General features: G+C 32.9%; 3 protein-coding genes across 3 annotated transcripts; 1 reads left to right on the forward strand and 2 right to left on the reverse strand.

Moving 5' to 3' along the window:
- Positions 1–1,108: 1,108 nt before the first annotated feature.
- Positions 1,109–3,181, reverse strand: LOC113401654 (protein tipE). The gene is made up of 2 exons (XM_026641647.2): positions 2,415–3,181; positions 1,109–1,690 (listed from the first exon to the last, which is right to left on the reverse strand). The coding sequence occupies exons 1-2, from the start codon at positions 3,179–3,181 to the stop codon at positions 1,639–1,641; spliced, it is 819 nt and encodes a 272-aa protein (XP_026497432.2). The 3' UTR covers positions 1,109–1,638.
- Positions 3,182–4,228: 1,047 nt separating this feature from the next.
- Positions 4,229–5,573, reverse strand: LOC113401651 (uncharacterized). The gene has a single exon (XM_026641643.2). The coding sequence runs from the start codon at positions 5,531–5,533 to the stop codon at positions 4,229–4,231; it is 1,305 nt and encodes a 434-aa protein (XP_026497428.1). The 5' UTR covers positions 5,534–5,573.
- Positions 5,574–16,685: 11,112 nt separating this feature from the next.
- On the forward strand, positions 16,686–19,662 carry LOC113401671 (general odorant-binding protein 56a-like). Its single transcript, XM_026641668.2, has 4 exons — positions 16,686–16,819; positions 17,587–17,697; positions 18,690–18,804; positions 19,237–19,662. The coding sequence occupies exons 1-4, from the start codon at positions 16,775–16,777 to the stop codon at positions 19,365–19,367; spliced, it is 402 nt and encodes a 133-aa protein (XP_026497453.1). The 5' UTR covers positions 16,686–16,774; the 3' UTR covers positions 19,368–19,662.
- The last annotated feature ends 1,964 nt before the right edge of the window (positions 19,663–21,626 follow it).

Here is a 21,626-nt window from a genome sequence, read left to right on the forward strand (position 1 = left end):
TACGGCTAAATAAGCGTACCACTCATACTATATTTAATAATAACAATTAGATTACAATTAATAATTAACTTATAATTACTGGATACGTTTGAGACTCCAAAATAATTATTATAATTTTTTTTTTTTTTGTTTTTCTCATATAATACATTTAAGCTTTAATATCACACGATTATGGCAGACGACGTAAAGGCAATTATATGATCGAAATTGTACATTAAGTTTCTATATTAATTCGTGATAATAAGTAAATAAGACGTTTGTCATCAAAGTGTATTCCTTTAAAAGGTCATGTAGCTCTAATGTGTTTTTAAAAATAATAATAAATAATCTTAAAATAAATTTCAATAATTTAAGTTTCAATAAATGAAATAGGCTTAAATAAAATATATTCTGATAAAACCTACAAACATAAAAATAATATTCGAGGTATTAGTGACCTTATCGCTAAAGGAACACACCTTCATTTCAAACGGCTTTTATTAAATTTAATTATTAAATATCCAAACAGCAATATATTAACTAACATACAACATTTAAACATGACGTCGATAAAATAAAACCTCTTTCAAAAATAAACTCGTAATAATATTCAATAAAAATAAATTAATTATAATCTTTTCAAAATAAAAATAGATACTATTAGACTTTATTTAGAAAAACTTAAACAGCTTATTATTAATAAATTGAAATCATTTTTAAGTTAATAACATATGTTACAAAATTTATTCGACAAATTCTAACAATAATTTATATTTCACTATTACTTACGTGCGGTTCTAAATATTTTTGCTGTAATTAACTTATTGATTTTTATCTATAAATTTGCAAATTGCTGAGCGGAAAACATATCTAAGCTTTGAATGCTAAGTAGCTATGACAATGAGTTACGGTAAATATAATTGTTTACCTACAAATATTGCAAATATTAACATGCAAGCTAATTCCTACAAAAAACACATTACGCGAATACAATATGCTCTGAACATTTGAGGTCGGTCTTAGAAATTTATCAGAAATAACTTTTTATTATTTATTGCTAAAATGTACATTTAATTTTTTAAGTCAATTATTAATAATACAAATCTTAATGTTTGTTTGTCAATGACGATATGAAGAAGATGTCTGTAGAGTAAACGTTAGCGTGTAAATTTTTACATTCTTAATAAATACAAATATGAAGGCAAAGTATAACTTAATGACCTTAACCTACCCGGCCTAGCTCCAATTTAGAACAAAGAGACGCTATTTTTTAACTTTTACACATTTTATTACTCGCAAATCTTCGCTGCTTGATATCTGAGACTGTAAAATAAACAAAATTTTCTACAAATAATAATTTGGATTTTATTTGTGTCGTAAAAATTTTGACTAATAAATTAAAAGATTAACTGTTCTTTGTTTATCTTTATTGTGATTTTAATTTACAATCTGTCAATATATTTTATTAATTTAAATAAAAAAATAATTTCTAAAGCTTTGTTTGGCTTTGCGCATTTACGCAGCGGAGTTGTATATTTGCATTCTTGAAAAAAAAAAATTACGTTGCTTTAATAAATTTGCAATTATTCATTTTTAAAGTTGCGTGTAGCCTTCGGTACGGGGAGAGGCACGTCGGCGCGCTATGGTGGTCGCTCGGCGTCAGAACACGTCATCACTTGGATCTTCATCTAATTCACATAGAAGTTTGCTACTGTAAATAAAAAATACAATAACTTACGTTACAATTTATTTTAAATGATCAAAAAGAGTGTTGTCATATATAATTGTATAACAGAGTGATCGGTTCTATTTAATATAATAGTATAATTTTAATAACTACAATACATAAATGATGTAAATATTATGAAGCAATGAATGAAAGTCATCATTAAATGAAAACGTGGCACAATATTGACGTGTCTTCTAAATGTAGACGTTACTCATTCTATTTATGATTGTTCAACATAAAACGTACTTGCAAGAAATTTCTAGATCCAAAATAACTAAGGTTCCATCATCAAACTTGAAATTGTTATTCTTTCTGCAAGTCCATTTTATTTAAATATCAATCTAAAAAAAAAGAGCCGAGACGGCGAACTGGTTAAAACACATGAACGTTACGATGATTGTGAGTTCGAACACAGGCTAGCACCACTGATTTATTAAGTGCTTAATTTGTGTTCATAATTTATCTCATGTGAAGGTGGAGGAAACACAGTGAGGAACCTGTATCGGATGTGTATCCACTGAGCCACATTGCACTAGCGTCAATGAACAAGCTCAAAATTTCTCCTTAAAAGAATAGAGAAGGGTAATTACAGCTGTTATTTTTTTAATTTAAAATATATTATTAAAGTCATTAGCCGAAAATGACAACTACATCGAGTCTAAAGGACTATAATTTTAGGTAAATTATGAAATTGAAGTTTACTTACTCTTCCTTACTCGCAAAGGATTCAGCATGCACTCGCCTATTACAAGCTCTGTCGCAGCAATGACAGTGCCAGTATGCGAGTACACTTAAACTGAAGATGAAGACAGTCGTAGGCAGCACCAATGCCAAGATTAAACCACGAATAGTCGAATCCCAGGAATATCTTGCTACCACCAATTCTGGTCGAGTCATGCTATAGTAGCACGGGAAGAGCTTAGGCGCCTTTTTCCCAGCATAATCAATCGCGAACTCCGAGCAATTAACTCTCGGTGGATAACCGCAACCCTCAGGGTTGATCAGGAACTTTAAATCCGTCGCATCCCACTCTTTTGGTACTGGGATATTTTCTTCGAACGGTCTTCTAGCTAGGTTAACGCGTATTTTGTGACATTTCGTATGAGTGCTGGTACAGCCTTCCCGACACGACGCCCATGTGCAATTAGTTAAAGTCTCAGCGTAGATATGTTTCGACACTGCACAAATGCCAGCTTCCGGAGCGAACTCCGCTAATATCGTTTGTATCGCTGGTTCGACCACAAACGGTATTAAAAATAGAAAGGCAAAGACAGCGAGTATAGCAGAAGTGCCAAGGCAGAGCGATGTGTAAAATTTAAATCGCTCGAAGAAATGTGTAAGCAGCTCCTCCCTTGTCGGCTCTAGAGGTTTGAATTCTGGGCTTTCAGGTTCTGCAGATGCGCCCATAGGTAGCGTAGATCTTTCAGAGGTCGCTGGTGAAAGACTTGTACGAGATCTGCTCATAGTCGACATTTAGGGAGATTATTTTAAGCAGCACAGCAAGCAATTAGTCGTCTCTTAATGAACTAGCCGGGCCCTCGCAGAGGAGGGGAACGCCTGGAACAGATAAATAATTGCAGTTAGATAAGTTGCATTAAATTATTACAAACATATATTTTCTTAACATTACTATTTTAGGTAATTAAAACAAGCACAGTATTCACTTTTTAAAAGTAAAGCTGCATCTCCACAGGTAGAAAATTGGAAATTTATGTACTATCAACTCACGTTGGTAACAAGTTTATGTAACTTATGTGTCAACATGAATTGATATAGGTTTTTTGACTAGGTGACTATCGGGAATAGTTATCCATTTCGAACCAACTACTTCGGTAGAAATGCACTTTAACATTTCATCATCAATACAACACCACTAGAACGTCTATACATTCGTACTGTAGCAACGGATTCGATATTCGTGTTTCAAATAAATATACCAGTAGGGTGTACAATACTACATCAATTTCTTTTAGTTACGCAACATTCGTGTCAAGGCCGCTATTAAACTTCCTATACTTTCAATTTAGGTAAAAATACTCAAATGTAAAGGACACGCGTACAATTAGGAAATTAAATATTTATAAGCTTTTCATTATTCATGTTAAGAATATTTATCATGCATAGTTTGTGTGTGACTATCTAACGAAACTAACATAAGAAAAAGTAACTCTGACTGTCTGGTTTTTTCCTCATCACGACTAAACTAATCGATCGAAATAAATTATGACATTGAGGTAACCTAGGAAATATTTATCGAAAGCGGAATCGCATGGAATATTTAGTTTATTAAATCGTGCGCGACAACAACTAGAAGCCATTAAGCTATAAACTGAGCTTCAGTTAATATAAATGGAGGAATATTAAACTTTTTTCATTTGAAATGCACTGCGCCATAGCTGTATAATTTTAAACCTCACGCGATAATACTTTGTATTATAAATTATTTTAATATCTTTAGCTAAGTATCATTTACTAGGCCTTATACAAAAAATATTCGGAAAATATCTCACGTGACTGATCTCAGAGGGGAGATACAGGATCATTTGGTGACATTTGCATCTCCGCTTGTCCACTAGAGCATCCCTTAAATCTCATTTTCGCATCGTCACCCACTACAACTGTTGTTTGACACAGCAACAATGTAATACACGACACTACCACCAGAACTGTTGGAAGAAGTAAAGCAACAATGAATTGTCGGTACGTGGCGTCTAAATCAAATCTTGCAACCACTGTATCTGGGTTGTTTTCAGTGTAAAAACATGGGAATCTCGCTTTCGCATTATGATCTGTACCATCCCGACCGTAAGTCTTCAAGAATTCTTTGCACTCGTCGGCGAGAGTGTTAACGCAACCTTCTAAATTAATCATCAAACGACTATCATTTGCCAAAGTTAATTCTACTTCCGATGGTGCTATGTAACGGTTAGGTAATGCTCTCATTGTGTATAAATATTGCAAGTAGGTAAAATTCGTCAAATCTGCTATTTCCGTTCTTGGCAACAGTGCTGCGTTGATGCAATCAATGGCAACAACGCCTGATGTACCATTATGGACCGCGTGACAAGACAACATGAGGACTTCTTCTCCCGAATCAGTCCATACTATAGTTCCATTTTCCTCTTGAGCAAGTTTTGCACATCTTGCAAGAAACACTCTATCTCCACTTAATACTATAACATTTTTGTTACGAGTGGGGATGTCTACGCAGCGACGGTCACAGTTGTAAGGAGTTCTTATTTTTCTACAAGTTCCTCTACTACAAGAAAACAATCCATGTACGTCAATACATGTTATTTTCCCTCGTCTTCCAGAACATTTTAATGGTGGATCCGTTTCTCTGAAGGCACATTCAAAAGCGTCTGTTATATTTATACACTTTCCTTCTGTACAGTTGAAAGTCCCGGTTAAATTCCTACATTCGTCACGGATACAGTGGTACTTTTTAGCGTTTTCTTGATCAATGCCATAGCATGTTTTATTCGCAGCGTTGCCACATTCAGAAAGCAGTAACGACGAACCGTTCTTTCTAACATTGACGTAAATCTGAATGCAGGCTCCGGAGGTCTTGCTCAAGCACCATTCACCGCACGAGCCCCAGTCACAGTTTTCTTTGTTCACTGCCCTAGTTGTTGTACACATAATTGGTGTTGGGTCGATGCCTGAAGCGATCGCGCGGGTGTAAGGCATGTATATGGCGACAGTGAGATATACAATAGCGACACAACTCAAGACAGCTGTCATTTGACAAACACATATAGTCCCACATATTTTTTGGTCCTGTGGTGGTATTATTAAATCCTCAACAGGGGTAGGCTTCGGCATGGCGGAGACCAGCTACCACTCACGACCCAACACCACTGACAGGCAGGATTGAAGCGCGCATGCGCGGTGACACGATCGATTGAGCGCAGTGCAGGCAACCCCAAGTGCGCTATTTTTTTAATTGATGTCAATGTCCTATATAATTGCTATTTGTTATAAAATATATATTTACGTAATTATAATGACTATATCAAAAACAGAAACCGTGTAACACATTGAAATAAATAAAAAACACTAATTTTTAGTACTATAGCATATTATTTTCGATGTATAAAATATATCTTTCTTAATTAGATTTAATTATATCTATATCCTTATTTTTCAAATTCAAAATAAAATTTAAGTAACGCTTTATAAAATACATATTGACTTACTAACTTTTATATTTACGGATATAACCTTTGAAATGTCATAAAAATAACAAAAACGCTTATATTTGTCTTAAAAAAAATTAATCACTTATACATTTGTGCTAAAAATAACACAAATTATTGTTTGATGTCAGAATTCTAAAGTAACTCACCCTTGATGCGCGAAGTCAATATTCACAGCTATATTTAAACGAATCACAGTTAAATTCAAGGCGGAATTCGTAAAATAATTATTGTTACTGCACATTTATTTTTATTATATTTACAGGTTTATTTTTTTATTATTAAATCAGCATTCAGTATTCTCGTGTGTTTTGCTTATGTATGAACTGAAGTCAGGTGATGTCGCAAACTGCGCAATGCGGAGTATTTGTACCAGTCTGAAGTTGGTTCCAAGGTCACACGCGTTAAAGTTTTGGAAACAGTAGCTACAGTATTTATTTTAACTACATATGGTTTTCTTTTTTATAAAAAAACTTTTCACGTATTGCAATTATTTTTCAATATAATTTTATTGAATTAGAAATATAATTAAGTAAATATTTCTTTTGCTTCGTATTTTCTGATGTAAAATTTTTAATTCTTGTGAAATAAATATTTTTGCATTGTTACTCAATTTTTGTTTTTCATATAAAAAATTAAAAAATGAAGTCATTAAGCAGATTTATATTTGAATTTAAATATTGAATAGCTTACATTTGAAAATGTCTAATATAATTTAAATATAAGATGAAATGATAATTATTTATAAACATAACAAAAATAAAAAACAATTTTTTATCAAACATTACACGATAACATTATTGTGACGAATATTTATACAAAGAATAACACATAAGGTTTAATCTAATCAAATAAAACAACCAGTCATAGAAACACGGTAAACACGGAAACACGGTTTGTTTAAGAATAAAACATTCTTGTTTGCACCATCCCGTTTCCCACAGACAAATTCTTACTCTAAAGGGTTGTCTGTAAGAGATTGCTTTAAGAAATAAGACCGCCTTTGCACGCTTCTCTTTTTTGTTATATGTTCTTGTAATGTTATGTACACTGTATCTTTTGTCTTTTGTGTGCAATAAAGTGTTTATAAAATAAAATAAAAATAAATAAAAAAACGTCCAACAAATAATTATTTAAATATGACATAACTATCCGTAAATGGAAAATTATTTACAATTAATAAAAAAGGTCCCAACTTACATTCACATTTGTAATATCAGGGTGCATTTTCAAAATTGACACTAATCACAATGTGTTCACATCGCACGTGCTTTCGGTATATCTCTGTGTTTACTGTCTGTCTGTCGAGGACATTTCGCATGCGCGTAAAAGTGCCAAAATTCTTTAATATTTATTTTGGCTTGCAGCATTTTCATCGACCTCAAATGTGCAGGTGCTACAAAATTACCTATATTATTTTATTTTGTTTTAATAATAAACTTAAAAATATTTTAAATACGATACGGGACGTGTTCATTTTTTTAAATGAATACAAGTTAAGTCACATCGCGGCGTACAGCACATCCTCATCCTCAATTTAGCTTAAATTAAAATAGTTTTTGTGCGATTATTTGTTTCATAAAATTTATTTAGAACTAGCTAGGTATGAACTGCTTAGTATGAATTTCCTTAACGCGGTTTATTGACAAAATGTGATAAGAAGGAAGTATTGTCTGACTTAATTCCAACGTATCCAGTTTCAAATGTAGTTTTCTCAGGTTTATAAAATAAAATTACCGACGGGCACCAATTGTCTTGTTAACAGAAATTACCTTTTATCACAAAACAGTGATTACCACGAAGAGCTGAATCGTGAAAAACTTACTTGACTTTAGTTAAAATAATATAATATAATTGGGTGATTCTATTTGAATGAATTTATATTGTTTTATGTAATCTAGTGAGTGTTAGGTGATTTCCGTTTTCTCCCAACAATTTTTGTTTTTTTTTTATGTGTTTCTCATGTAAGTGATTTTTTATAAATCTTTTTGAGAAATAAAGATCTTTAAACCGAATAAAGAATATTTTGATTTGGTTGTCGATAGAATTTAATGAAGGTTAAAACTTAAAATCCAAAATGAAAATCAAAAAAATATTTTCACGTAGGCTTACTTACTTTTGATCTTTTTCGAAAAGCGCGAGAACTATATTATCACTACATGAAGAATTAAACAGCGATTAACCCGGTTTAAACCCGCGACGTTCGCTTATAACGCCGAGTCCACTCGACCCTATCAACTCTTAATACCCATTTAATGAAAACTATGAAAGCAGCTAATTTTGACTAATCAAAACTCATAATAGTAATATAATCGATCACGCTACATACAGGAGCCGAGATGACCCAGTGGTTAGAACGCGTGCCTTACCGATGATTGCTAGTTCAAACTCAGGCAAGCATCACTGAATTGCATACGCTCAATTTGTGTTTATAATTTATCTCGTGCTCGTGCAAGAAAACATCGTGAGGAAACCTGCATGTGTCTAATTTCAATGAAATTCTTCCTCATGTGTATACGCCGACAAAAAGCTCCAAACCTTTTCCTCAATGGAAGAGGAGGCTTTAATCCATCAGTGGGACATTAAGCGGCTGTTACTTTACTTGCAGGATCGTTTAAGGCATATGAAACCGCGCGGTGAAGCTAACTTATTACATTCATTCACAATAGGAGAACTCATAGTAGAATTTGAGAGACGAAGCTTAATTAGCTTATTAACGTGGGCGTATACTGCGATGCGACGAATTAACATCAGGGCTAACAAACAGGAAATTAAATGAGCTGTCTTGTTATATCCCACCGCTGGGCAAAGTTCGTTTTAATTTAAGATTATTTAAATTTAAATTTGATTGAGTGTATTTCTTATTATAATATCATGCAAATGACTACCTCGTTGGTCTAGATATAAAGCCGATCTTGAGCAGATCCGATAAAAGGTTATTGAGTTTTTCCGTCGAAAAATTTTCAGCAACAACCCGGAAAGCACGAAAAGCCATTGGTCTGCGCCTGAACTCTTTGCGATCCCATACGATCATAAGAGTGGGACTATTCCCTCTGCGCCTGTTTGCGCACACACACATACGCAATAATATATCATACGTAATTGGCTGGTCTCCCTTTATACTTTCCCCGCCATGACTGAAATCGCATAAAAATTAAAATCCATTTTATATTATTTAGTAGAAGTGAAGGAACTCAATAAAAGTTGTGTTTTTTTAATTCTATTACATATTTGCTGAAAAATATCAAAATAAAAATTCAATATTTAAATAGCGCATGAAAACGCTACTTTGACAATATGGCGCTGCAATGAGGTCGGTGACGTCACTTGCCTGTATTGTAATCTGTGGCACATATAATCCACATACATTAAAAACGAGGTTAACAAGCAAGTGACGTCATCATAACCCGACCAATCAGGGGCGTTTTGTGTCACGTAACAAACGTTTAAAAATGTGATGCATTATTATTTATGGGTTATTGAATAAATTCATTATTATTTTCAACTTTCGTTAATAAATAACTATTTTTAAACTCATAATAGATACTGATTACAATATTTGATATTTTTCGCATTGTCAAATAGCCTGTTATAAGGCACACATTTCATTGGATTTAATACAAAATAATTCTATTTGGCGACAGATTTATGATACCTTGTTATTGCCTTTAGGTTTGGGTATGTGCAATAGAATGAAATTAATCTTTACATAGTATAAAACAAAGTCGCTTAGATCTTTTAAACTACGCAACGGATTTCAAAGCGGTTTTAATCAATAGAACAAGAGGAAGGTTTATATTTATAATACATTCATATTATAGTAGAGGTAAGGCGCGCAATTAAATTTTTGCTGTCGAAAAAAAAAACAAGAATTTTCATCCTTACTCTTTATTGTACCCGTGTGAAACCGGGAGAGGTAGCTAGTATCAAACAAACTTACGAATGCTAGGAATCGCGATTCCATTTTCAAAATCACAATATATTCTTAAGATTTGATTTAAGAAATGATTTCAAATTCTGATTGCCAGGTCAACTTGATTTTTATAAATAGTTTTACTATAAGTCAACCTCTACACAACAGTATTTATCCTAGTCGATTTAAATTTACATTCCAATTGACAGTTACATCGAGTATTTATTGTAAAGTAAATAGTTGGATTTTTTTTATGTAATAGTTAGGCAGGCGGCAAATGGGCGACCTGATGGTAAGGGGTCACCACCACCCATAGATATTGATGCTGTAATAAATAATAACTACATTACCCTACATAAAACAATGCGCCACCAAACTTGGGAGCTAAGATGTTATGTCCCTTGTACCTGTACACTGGCTTACTCCCTTCAATACTGAGTACTGCTGTTTGGCGGTAGAATATCTGATGAGTGGGTGGTACCTACCCAGACCACAACGAGTAAAATTAAAATCAAAATCGATAAAATTAATCAATTAAAATCGGATTAACATTACGAAGACATTTTTCTCTGTAATATTATTATAACCATAGACACGCTGTCCAAGCCTTTAGTGTCTAATTTCTGTTATTTACCTGCCCGCGTGTTTTGCTTTTCAGGCAACATGACTATCAAAATTTTAGTACTAAAATAGTCTTTAACGCCATCTAGTTCAATCTGTTGGATTCACTGAGAGTATTTTAGTACACACTTGACCAAGTTTGGAACCTTAAATTGCGGACTGAAAAAAATTGTACTTATATTGTAGTATTTATTTATCGTAATCAATTTTTTTTTAATATATATTTTATTCGATAGCGCCACCTGTGTCGAATTATCGAATCATTTCGTATAACGAATGTGTTACTTTAATGTTTAAATTAAGTTTTTTGTTACAGCTTCGCTAGCATTAAATTCTTTTTTGTTATCGAATATTCTAAGATATTCTTGATATTTAAAACTAAGGTAATATAAAAAACGCAGAACCTGTAAATATCACTAAGGCTAAGTCCTTTCTCTTCTGAGAAGAAGGATTGGTGCTTATTCCACCACGCTCTAATGTGTTGGTTACAAATGTGGCAGATTTCCGAATTACCGATTTTCCGTGGCGGTTTCATTCACCACCGCACATGAGATAAAATGTAATAACAATTGAAACAGGTCTTCAAAAATTTAGTGTTTTTCGCTTAGATTAGAAACCGTAGTCAGCGGTCAAGATTCACGTGTGCTAACCACTGGACCATCACGCTTCTCAATGTTTACATTAGTATGTTTCCATTCATAACAAATCGCGACACAAATTAAAAATAGCAAAATAGGTACATAATATCTAACGAATACTTGAAATATTTAAAAAAATAATAAACAATGTATTCCGTTCCGATTCAAATTTTTATCGATACATGTCCGATCTTATAACTGTCGTCACTAAGTTGGAAGAAGTCTGTCAGAAGTCTCATCAGTGGTGTTCTAAACGTGACGCTCATATTAAATAAATAAAATTACAATTTATTGAAAACTAGCTGAATCATGGTTTACCCACGCGTAATGTATAAAATTTTACCTATAGCACAGAAGCCGTTACCCGCATTTTACCCCTCGAAGGGTGAATTAAATTATAAATGCTTATATGCCCCGGGACTTAAACTATCTTAATACCAAATTTCATCTAAATCGGTTCAGCGGTCAAAGTGTGAAGAGGCAACAAACTTTAGCATGTATAATATTAGTATAGATTGTCCTTATACAAATTTATCAAGTGCAATCAAGAGGCGATAGTTACTGAGATGGTCAATGATAATTCCTTGAACGTATATTGTTAAAAATCTTTATTATAATAAGAGAAATAATTAACATTTAAACTAAATTATACTTAAATATCGTTGAGTTTTATTTCACCAGATCTTCTCAGATCTGAGCAAATATTTCCACGCCCATATAAGATTTTTGACAATCAATGAGGAATCGTAATGCTTAGTTGAATAATAGCCACGACGCTCGGGGCTTAAAAGATAGGGCGTAACCCTGGGGCCGTAGATGTGTGTCCTATTTGAAACGGCCTTGAGAAGGACAGCAGCCACGGCAACTGGTATAGCCTCGGGAAGCTACACAGCTTCTTCGTCACCGGAACTCCAAATTTAAAAATAAATATCAAAAAATAATAATAATTTTGTTTTTAAAGTAACATTAATTAATGATGTTTGAAGGTAGATAGCCTACTTAACTACATTTGAAATAATTTGCTAATGTCAATATGAATCGGGTCATATCGTATATTCGTTTAAGGCTAGGTTAGAGGCCACAAGGGTCAACGAACAAGAATAAATCAATGAGGGAGCTGAGTTGCGGACAGTTATTGTGTTACCTTGTTATAGTGATTGTCGGCAATTTATTAGTTGCTGCTGACGTCGGTTCACACGGTACGTTTTATATTCACAGAATAAATAAATCGAAAATATTTTTAATTGTTGACTTTAGTGCAAGACCATCTAAGGAAGTCAGCGTTCTATGTTACTCAGTACTTTTCCTTGCGGACATTACATAGAGTTTAATTGTAAAATTATTCTTAAAGTCTGTGAGAATTTGATGGACAGGTTATTCGGTGCTCTCAATATTGGAGTTGGGAAATAATTTATTAAATCTTGTTAAGTATACGATAAAGAATTGTTTATATAATGATAAACATTTGATATAATCACACAATCAGTACCCACTCATTTTTTCTAATGCTAAACAGCAATACTTAGTATTATCGTGTTCCGGTTTGGAAGGTATTTGAGCCAGTGCAACTACTGGCACATGGGATATAGCATATTAGATCCCATTGGTGGTTCATTAGCATTAGCATTTAGCATTAGCAGCCTGTAATTTTCTCACTGCTGGGCTAAAGGCCTCCTCTCCCTTTGAGGAGAAGTTTTGGAGCATATTCCACCACGCTGCTCCAATGCGGGTTGGTGGAATACACATGTGGCAGAATTTCGTTGAAATTAGACACGTGCATGTTTCCTCACGATGTTTACCTACACCACCGAGCACGAGATTAATTATAAACACAAATTAAGCACATGAAAATTCAGTGGTGCCTGCCTGGGTTTGAACCCGAAATCATCGGTGAAGATGTACGCGTTCTAACCACTGGGCCATCTCGGCTCATTGGTTATGCCAAACCCATTAAAAATAATATTATAGTACTAATGTCTGTGCACAAAGGACTTACCATCTGGTGGTCAATTTACCAGCCCATCTTATAGCCTATTCAAATCAAAGAAGGAATGAATATAAGCAAATATTAGATGTACATATTCATTGCCTTTAGCCAACTCAACTATATTGTGCGCTCCTAACAGTTCTCGATTAACATTTCATTATTATTAATACAACACTATACAATTTAACTACTTATAACTCGAATTTTACTTCCAAAGTTCCGATAACAAATTAGTTAGTAGACGTTCAAAACGTCATTTTTGTGATAATTATAGATTTTTTCAAGTTCAACCAATGATCCAGGTTCAAATGTTTATTTAGCTTTTGTCTCTTGTGGTTGAAATAGACAATACCTATATGACAAAAGAGGTATCTAACAATTGTGATTAAATATAAATATTTATAGAATCATCTTCCCTCAATGTTATTATTATAATAATATAATAAAAAGGTTATTATTACCGAGATGATGATGCATCACGTTAGTCAAAACATCGTCGTTACTTTAGAGAAATAGCTAATATGTATCGCGAGATATGATTAACTAATTATGCCAGCGGATTCACCTACATATTTGACTTAAATATACTGAATCGATTTCGATGAAATTTGCTATGAAGCATGCTTGTACTCCAAGGAATGTCATATGACGGCACACCCCTAAAACGCTAGCAAAGTCGCAGGCGACAGGTTGTTTATATGTATATATAAATGAGTTTCATTCGCCGGTAGATTTTCGACAGTGTAATTGCTTTTGATTTTAGATGTTTTAATAGAAATGGGTTCTTATTTTATTATGTTTGTTTTTAATTCTTTTTTTAATATTTCAATCTCTTCGGTAAATATATTGTAAAGTTTTTTATTCGCGTATTTGGGCAAAATTTGAGGTTATTTTCTTTTTATTCTAGAATTTTGCTTATAAAGTATCTTCAATTTTATATTGATGTAAACATATATTATATCAGATATGATAAATTAAACATAAAGGCATATTATGTTCGTAAAACGTATAGTGTGTTTGTAAAATACATAACAAAGAATTAACACGAGATCAGGCCAGAACTTTCCAGAGTAATTTGCGAGAGGACAGATGCCGCAAACATTTGTTTTTAATAATGTAAGATTTATGGAAATTTTTCGTCGATTTTTTTTTTAATCTGTACTCAAAATCCAGATTAAATGTTCGTAATGTGAATTCTACAGAGAATACACAATGTCTTACTTACGTATGATACTGGTAATTTAAACCTATCCATTATGTATCTCCGAACTACTTCGGTGGTAATTGGTCAGATTGTAATTCAGTCTGGCCATTTGTTCTCAGTTAGCAGTGTTCCTGGGGCTGATTTCTTTGAAGCCTTAATAGATTAGTCGTCTCATAAAAATGTTTATTTATTTATAATATAGGCCTGGTAAGGGTCATCTAAGTGCATGTGGTCAGCATCATAATCAATGATGCTTTAAGAAAAATCTATCATTCCTCACATCGCCGAGCCGGAACACAACAATCACTACGATAACCAATTTTATAACAAAAGTGTTACTCATCAGATATTCTTCCACCAAACAGCAATACTTAATACTGTTGTGTTGTGGTTTGAATGCTGAGTGAGCCAGTGTAACAGGCACAAGGGATATAACAACGTTGCAGCCAAGATTGTCATTACGTAAAAATCTATGAACGTCCCATAGGCACACAAAGGCTCTCCCTTTTGAAGATAAGATTGATACTTTAAATAATGTTAATTCAAAGTATACATAATTCTCTTAAATTTGTATTTTTGTTACTTTGTCAAACTAATTGTTAAATACTGCACACAATGACGGGACTTGTATTCGCTTATGATGCTTCACTATAACGTACCGCGCATTCCATCTGTGTTTCGTTTTATAATCCGAGATCTAACTAAAGCTTTATTTATTATTTCGTTATTTTTAGAACTACATCGATAAGATATTAATATTTGAAGAGCGTATAGTAATAAAATGCGTTGTTATTCTTTTTTTTTAACGTGTTTGGTTTCTTATAATATCTTGTAATGATGGATTGATATTGATTGATGATATAGCGATACTGCCGCAGTAAAACGTCGTATGTACAAAAGTATACTGTACTGGAAACCTGTCTAGGTAGGTACCTCGCGCTCATCAGATATTCTACTACCAAACAGTAATATTTAGTAAAGTTTTGTGACATAAAATCGAGGTTCCCAAGATTGGTGATGTAAGGAATGAATAATATTTCTTTAAACGCCAATGCCTGTTGGTAGTCACCACTTACCATCAGGTGGTCCATCTAACTACACCATAAAAATTCAATCTCTTTCAAATTAATTAAGAGTTGATTGACATATTTTATTTTAAGAGAAAAAAAGGGAAACTTGATCCTAAAACTGGAATAATTTAAGGCTTTATAGCGTTTGACAATTTTGGTCCTAAGTGGCTTCCACTTGACCGGTTTTATTTTACAAGGTCAGCTAAAAATAATCCTTAAAGCGAGTCTGACTAAAAGTATAAAAAATGTATTTTCAATGCAATAATGTACGTTTGTTTGTTCATTTTTAACGTCTGTATTTTTATCCATAAATCATTTAAGCCGAGATGACTAAAAAGACGAACCACGAGGTTCTTACTAACCATCGCGTGTTCACATCTAGGCGAGTTTTATTTACTTAAATTTAATGACACAAGCTGGCATAGCAACACCAATTTTGCTACCCTAGTTTTATCAAATAACCTCAAAGTCCTTTCTTAAATAGACGAAGAAGGGTCCAGGTCTGGACATCCCTGTTCTAGAAATGTGACATTAACGAGTTATATTATTTACTCACGAAAGCGACCCCCCCCCATTAGATGTACATTAGTATGAGTGAGGTGTCTTAGTGTGTGTGAGACGAGTAAGTGTGAAGACGGCAAAAAAATATATTAGATTATATTTGTTAAGTTTATTTTATTAAAATATTAATTAGTTTAAAGTCTTTGGACTTTTTGTATTAAATTGATGGATATTTGGTTATACTTAAATGTAGAACAAATGTTCTATATTAAGTACTAGTATTTTTTTTGTATACTTTATTTTGTAAATGTCCCATAACTGACCAGAAGTCCAGGGATTGGTGGAAATTTGCCCAGCTATATGATATTTATAAGATAAAAAGTAAGTTTTTATCACCGGGCCACATCGGTTCATCATTAATGAATATTTTAAGCATTACATAAAACTGTGTAGTTAGTGTTAGTGTTTAGTAAATACGATACAAAATATTAAAAAAAAAAAACATTCCATTTTCAAATTCAATATTAAAATTATATTTATAGTAACTCCTGACTAAAACAGTTCATTACTTATATTTATGTTAGACACTTTTTTTAATATAGCGAAATCATTCTAAACATTAAAAAATCTTTAAATGAAATGTAGACCCATTCGATATTTATTAGTAACCCTTCTGATATTTATTAATTGATAAAATCCATATTTTATCTATTAATAAATATCAGAACGAATATATATTTAAAAGATCTAAATCAAAGCAATAATCAGTCATGGTAATAAAAAAGACAGTCGAAACGAATTTTAAAAAAAAAAGGTTGTCGGACCCGTGAAAAGATGAATCTCATTATCCTCTAATAAGGATCAGTCCGGAGATATAGTATATAAGGAGGATGATCTTCAATAGTTTCACAGTTTTGTGTTGACTTGTGCATCATGAAGACCTTGCTTGTTCTCGCCGTTTGCTTTATCGCGGCTCAGGTGAGTTTTGTACCTCAATAATCACTTATCATTTGAATCAATATTCCGGTTACTTACGTTTTGGGAAGTTGTCTATAAACATGTCGAGCGCGACAAAATCTTTTTACCGAACGTCCATTGTGAATTTTTAAATGAAATTGTATTCATTTATAAATAGCATCAATATTAAATTCTCCTTATCGACTTAGTAGTTCGCAAGTGGGGATGATACAATCAGACCTACGTGCCCTTATTCCCTTAGTCTCATAATCCTACAAGATAGCAATTAGAAACGACTGTAGAAAATTCACGGTTTAACGTTTTACGTAATTTTTGGAGTAAAAGTGTTATAAACTTGAGGGCCAATTTCCAAACTTTGTCCTCCTACTAAGATTGATTTGACTTAACGTTTTATGGACAACAGGATCTTGATCTTGCCTTATGTCAGTTACTATATCAACAACTAGTTGTCGCCTGCGGATTCGTTCGCGTTCTAGGTTCGATCGTCATGTATCATGCGTAAAAAGTAACCTATGTATGTATGTCTTTCCTTCGACTTACTTTCTTCAAACGAAATTTCATCAAATTCGGTTCAGTAGCTCGGCCGTGAAAGAGCAATAGACAGAGTAAAATTCACATTTATAAATGCGTCAGTCTATTTAGTTATATATTTTAATATTAGTACATATAGTTAAACGAATCTTATCTATCATCGTAACTAATTAAGTCTTCACGTAAAATCGGAGCCAGCATTGTCATTTCAAGTTGCTAATCTCATAAATTTACAGGCCCTTACCGACGAACAGAAAGATAAGCTGAAGAAACACAGATCGGAATGTCTGGTCGAAACCAAGGCCGACGAACAGCTGGTGAACAAATTGAAAACCGGCGACTTTAAGGTTAACACTAGTGATCATTCTTTGAAATACTATGGTAACATTTTCTAAACGTAGACGGAGATCATCTACAATTGTCAAACAAATTAGTGAATTTGAGCGCAATGGGTCTCACTTATAAACATTTAGCGAGCGTCCATTTAAGACTGATATTTCGTACTGGAGAGAAAGACAGCATTGTTTAATTGATCGCTCAATCGAGAAGAATTACGGGTAACATCGAAAGAGAATTGTATCAAAATTTAAACACGATTTTAATCTGATATTGCTCAAATTCAAAACTTTAACAAACATAATCTTATAAGACGAATATTAAATATACAACAACACAAATTACTTATTACAAAATAATTGATAGCATTAAGTGCTTAAATATATACAAATATTAATTAAAAATAGTTTTTTGTATATATTTAAGCACTTAATGTTATCAATTCTTATGTTAATAAGTTTAATTCAAAAACTTATTACAATAATTATTATAAATTAAATAAGATATAAAATATTTTTTTTGTTTAAATATTACTGTTGAGAATCAAGAGTCATTGCATTGAATGATATTGCATTTATGCAAATCGAAATCAATCTCTGATAAATAGAGGATAAAAACGTGAGATGCAAAGATATTTATTACTATAAATGTTGTTGAATAAGTTTTACCTTATTTCTGAATGATTAATTTCTAAACTAGTTTATAGAAAAATTATTAGCGTGCCTTTAATTAAAAAAAAAAAAAACGATTCTATTTTTGTACTAGAATGGTTCATGATGGTACCTAATGAGGTTTACTGTCATGACACCCTACCACCAAATGAACCGTAAATACTTACCATGAGTAACAAAACCCAATATATTCTTAACAGTTTTAATAACTATCCATAATTGAAAAAAATATATTATAACCATAACAATTACGTATAAAGTTGAATTATAAAAAGGTAAAAGTCATTTGATTATAGACCTTAATTAATACTAATAGAGTTGTATTTCCTTAGACCGAGAATGAACCACTGAAGAAATACGCTCTATGCATGCTGATCAAGTCAGAGCTGATGACCAAGGATGGAAAGTTCAAGAAGGACATTGCTCTTGCCAAAGTACCGAATGCGGGTATGTGTTGTCTAGACGTGTAAGGTAGTAAATAACCGAGGAGAATTTTAGATGATGTCTTTGCACATAAGTTAGGTAAATAGTTGGGTCTTTGAGCTGAAGTAATGGGACTCACCTGTAAGTATGTTTGAAGATTGATATAAGTGGATCTTGCGATATATTAATGCACTTAATACTTGCTAAAGTTTTATGTACTGTACTTGATTTAGCGCAGTGTACATAACATCTGGATCTTTGCTGAAGATCGCATGTTTAATTTTGTGGTTTCAATAGGAACTTGCAATTGTTGTCGAACGAAGTTCTCCCACAATTTCCAAGTTTTATCTTTATTTTGAGATATTTTAGGACTTTTAATTTTAGTTATTCAAAATAATTCACTATTTTTTTTTTTTTTAAATTGACACTATATTCAAAATACTTTTATCATTGCAGCTGAAAAACCAGCAGTGGAGAAGCTGATCGATACCTGCTTGGCCAACAAGGGCAACACTCCCCACCAGACTGCCTGGAACTACTCCAAGTGCTACCACGAGAAGGACCCTAAGCATTCCATTTTCCAATAAGCCATTCAAGAAACGTTAAGACCTCTGCGTAACAATATTTGAGTTTGAGATATTTTAAATTTGGAATACCATTATTAGCAGCCAATGAATAACAATCTTTGACATTGTTCTCTAATTAAATTCAATATTTTCTTGTATGGTTTTAAAAAATATTGTATAAATTTGACATATTTTTCTTTGTACAATAATTGTAAGTCGGTTACGACATATCCACCTTTTTAAATAACTTAAATGAAACCTGATACTGCCTGTACGAATTTAATTTACTATGGGAAATAAATTTATTTCGAAATGACTAATATTTTTTTTTATTTCATACCAATTGTTTGTACTTAGCGCTTATAGTTTTTACTGTTTCTTATGAGGTTTTTTAACATACAGCATATTCGAAAGTACTAGTTACCAAATTATATTTATCAATGTGTCTCAAACGTTAGAAACTAAGATGTTATCTCCTTTGGGCCTATAGTTACGATAATAGAAATTGAGATGAGTAGATAGTACTTACCCAGACGATACAAAAATACCTACGACAAAGTATAAACTAGGTTTTTTGCAAATTACCATCCCCTCCCAAACCTTCACCCTCTGTTTTACCATACATGGTATACAAATCATTTTCTTTAATAAGAATCTGATTGGTCAAAAATGCACAAACATTATATAAGTTAACAAAAAGTTAAATTATAATGATTTCTATATTGTACTGAGTTGGCCCAGTTCTTAGAACACGTGCTAACCGACGATTGCGGGTTCAAGCCCAGGCAAGCACCACAGAATTTTAATGTGCTTAATTTGTGTTTATAATTCATCTTGTGCTCGGCCGTGAAGAATACATCGTGAGGAAACTCGTATGTCTCCAATAATTTCAACGAAATTCTGCGTATCCACCAAACCACATTGGAACGTGGTGGAATCAAAGTATGGTTATTGGGTACCATGTGGCAGAATTTCATTGAAATAACACTCATGTAGGATTCCTTACAATATAAACACAAATTACGCACATGGAAATTCAGTGGCGCATGCCTGGATTTGAAACCGCAGTCATCGGTTAAGATGCACACGTTCTGACATGTTTAAGTGAACAGCTCTTATTAAAAGGCTGACGATTTGTGAAAGTTCAGACTGATCCGAGTTTTAATAAGTTCAACAAAATGTGATCGTGTTGAAGGTATTGTTTTTGGAATTCTCAAGTTATGTAATTTGATATTGCATATTTACGCCGGCAGTTTTTCCGATCCTATACGACTTGGACCTTCAAGAAAAGAGCGTACAAATTTCTTAGTCGGAAACCCACCTGCACGCCCATGGGCGGTGGTAATCACTTTCCATCAGGTGAGCCTGCGCTCGTTTGCCACCTATAGCATAAAAAAACAATATTGATACCGTAGATGACAATATAAATATATGTAATTGATAAAAAGGGTATCTCCATGCCGGGTCCTTTTGGTAGAATCTATATTATGAACTGGTGGTGACTTTACATTGAATAATATATAATTCACAACCAAATTCAAACTTTGGATTTAAAATAATATACGTTATAATAATCTAAAAATAGTATATACCAACCACAAGAGGCCAATAGCCAAATAAAGAACATTTGACATCGAGTTGACCAGATATTATTGGTCGAGAGCTTGAATAATCTATAACATTCATTCTTTTTTGCCTGTCTGTGTCCGGTCGGCGCAGCATGTCATTGCCCCTCTATTACTCGTCCTGTAATCATTCATATCCATCTCTCAAATACCTCCGTGTTTTCTTAGATCGGCCTCTCACCTTCCCTCTACACTCATGCTCATCCCTCTTTATTGCTTTCCGCTGAATATGTTTTTGGTTCAAATTAGAATAAGAAAATTATTCATGAATCATGGCAAGCACCACTCAACGTGACTGAGCTGATGACGAGATGAGACCAGATTAATCATAATCTCGTGATTTTTACGGGAAACCTGCATGTTTTCCATAGAATCCTACAAGCTTAAAGTTTTTTTAAAGCTATTTCGGTATATGAAAATGATACTATATCTTTTAGTGAGGAAGCAAACAGGCATAACTGGTTTAGAACCTAATACACTTATGAATTGAACGATGTGTTAATAACTTAGATTTCTACATGAAAGCTTAATGATAACTTAAGTAAAATATCGAGAGCGATATTTTACTTTACAACGAATATCATAAAAAAAATACTTATTTTGAAATACATAATATAATTAGAGGCGCACGCTGTCAAAATCTTTAACAGTGATT

The sequence above is a fragment of the Vanessa tameamea genome, chromosome 20, assembly GCF_037043105.1.
Source record: "Vanessa tameamea isolate UH-Manoa-2023 chromosome 20, ilVanTame1 primary haplotype, whole genome shotgun sequence".
Lineage (NCBI taxonomy): Eukaryota > Metazoa > Arthropoda > Insecta > Lepidoptera > Nymphalidae > Vanessa > Vanessa tameamea.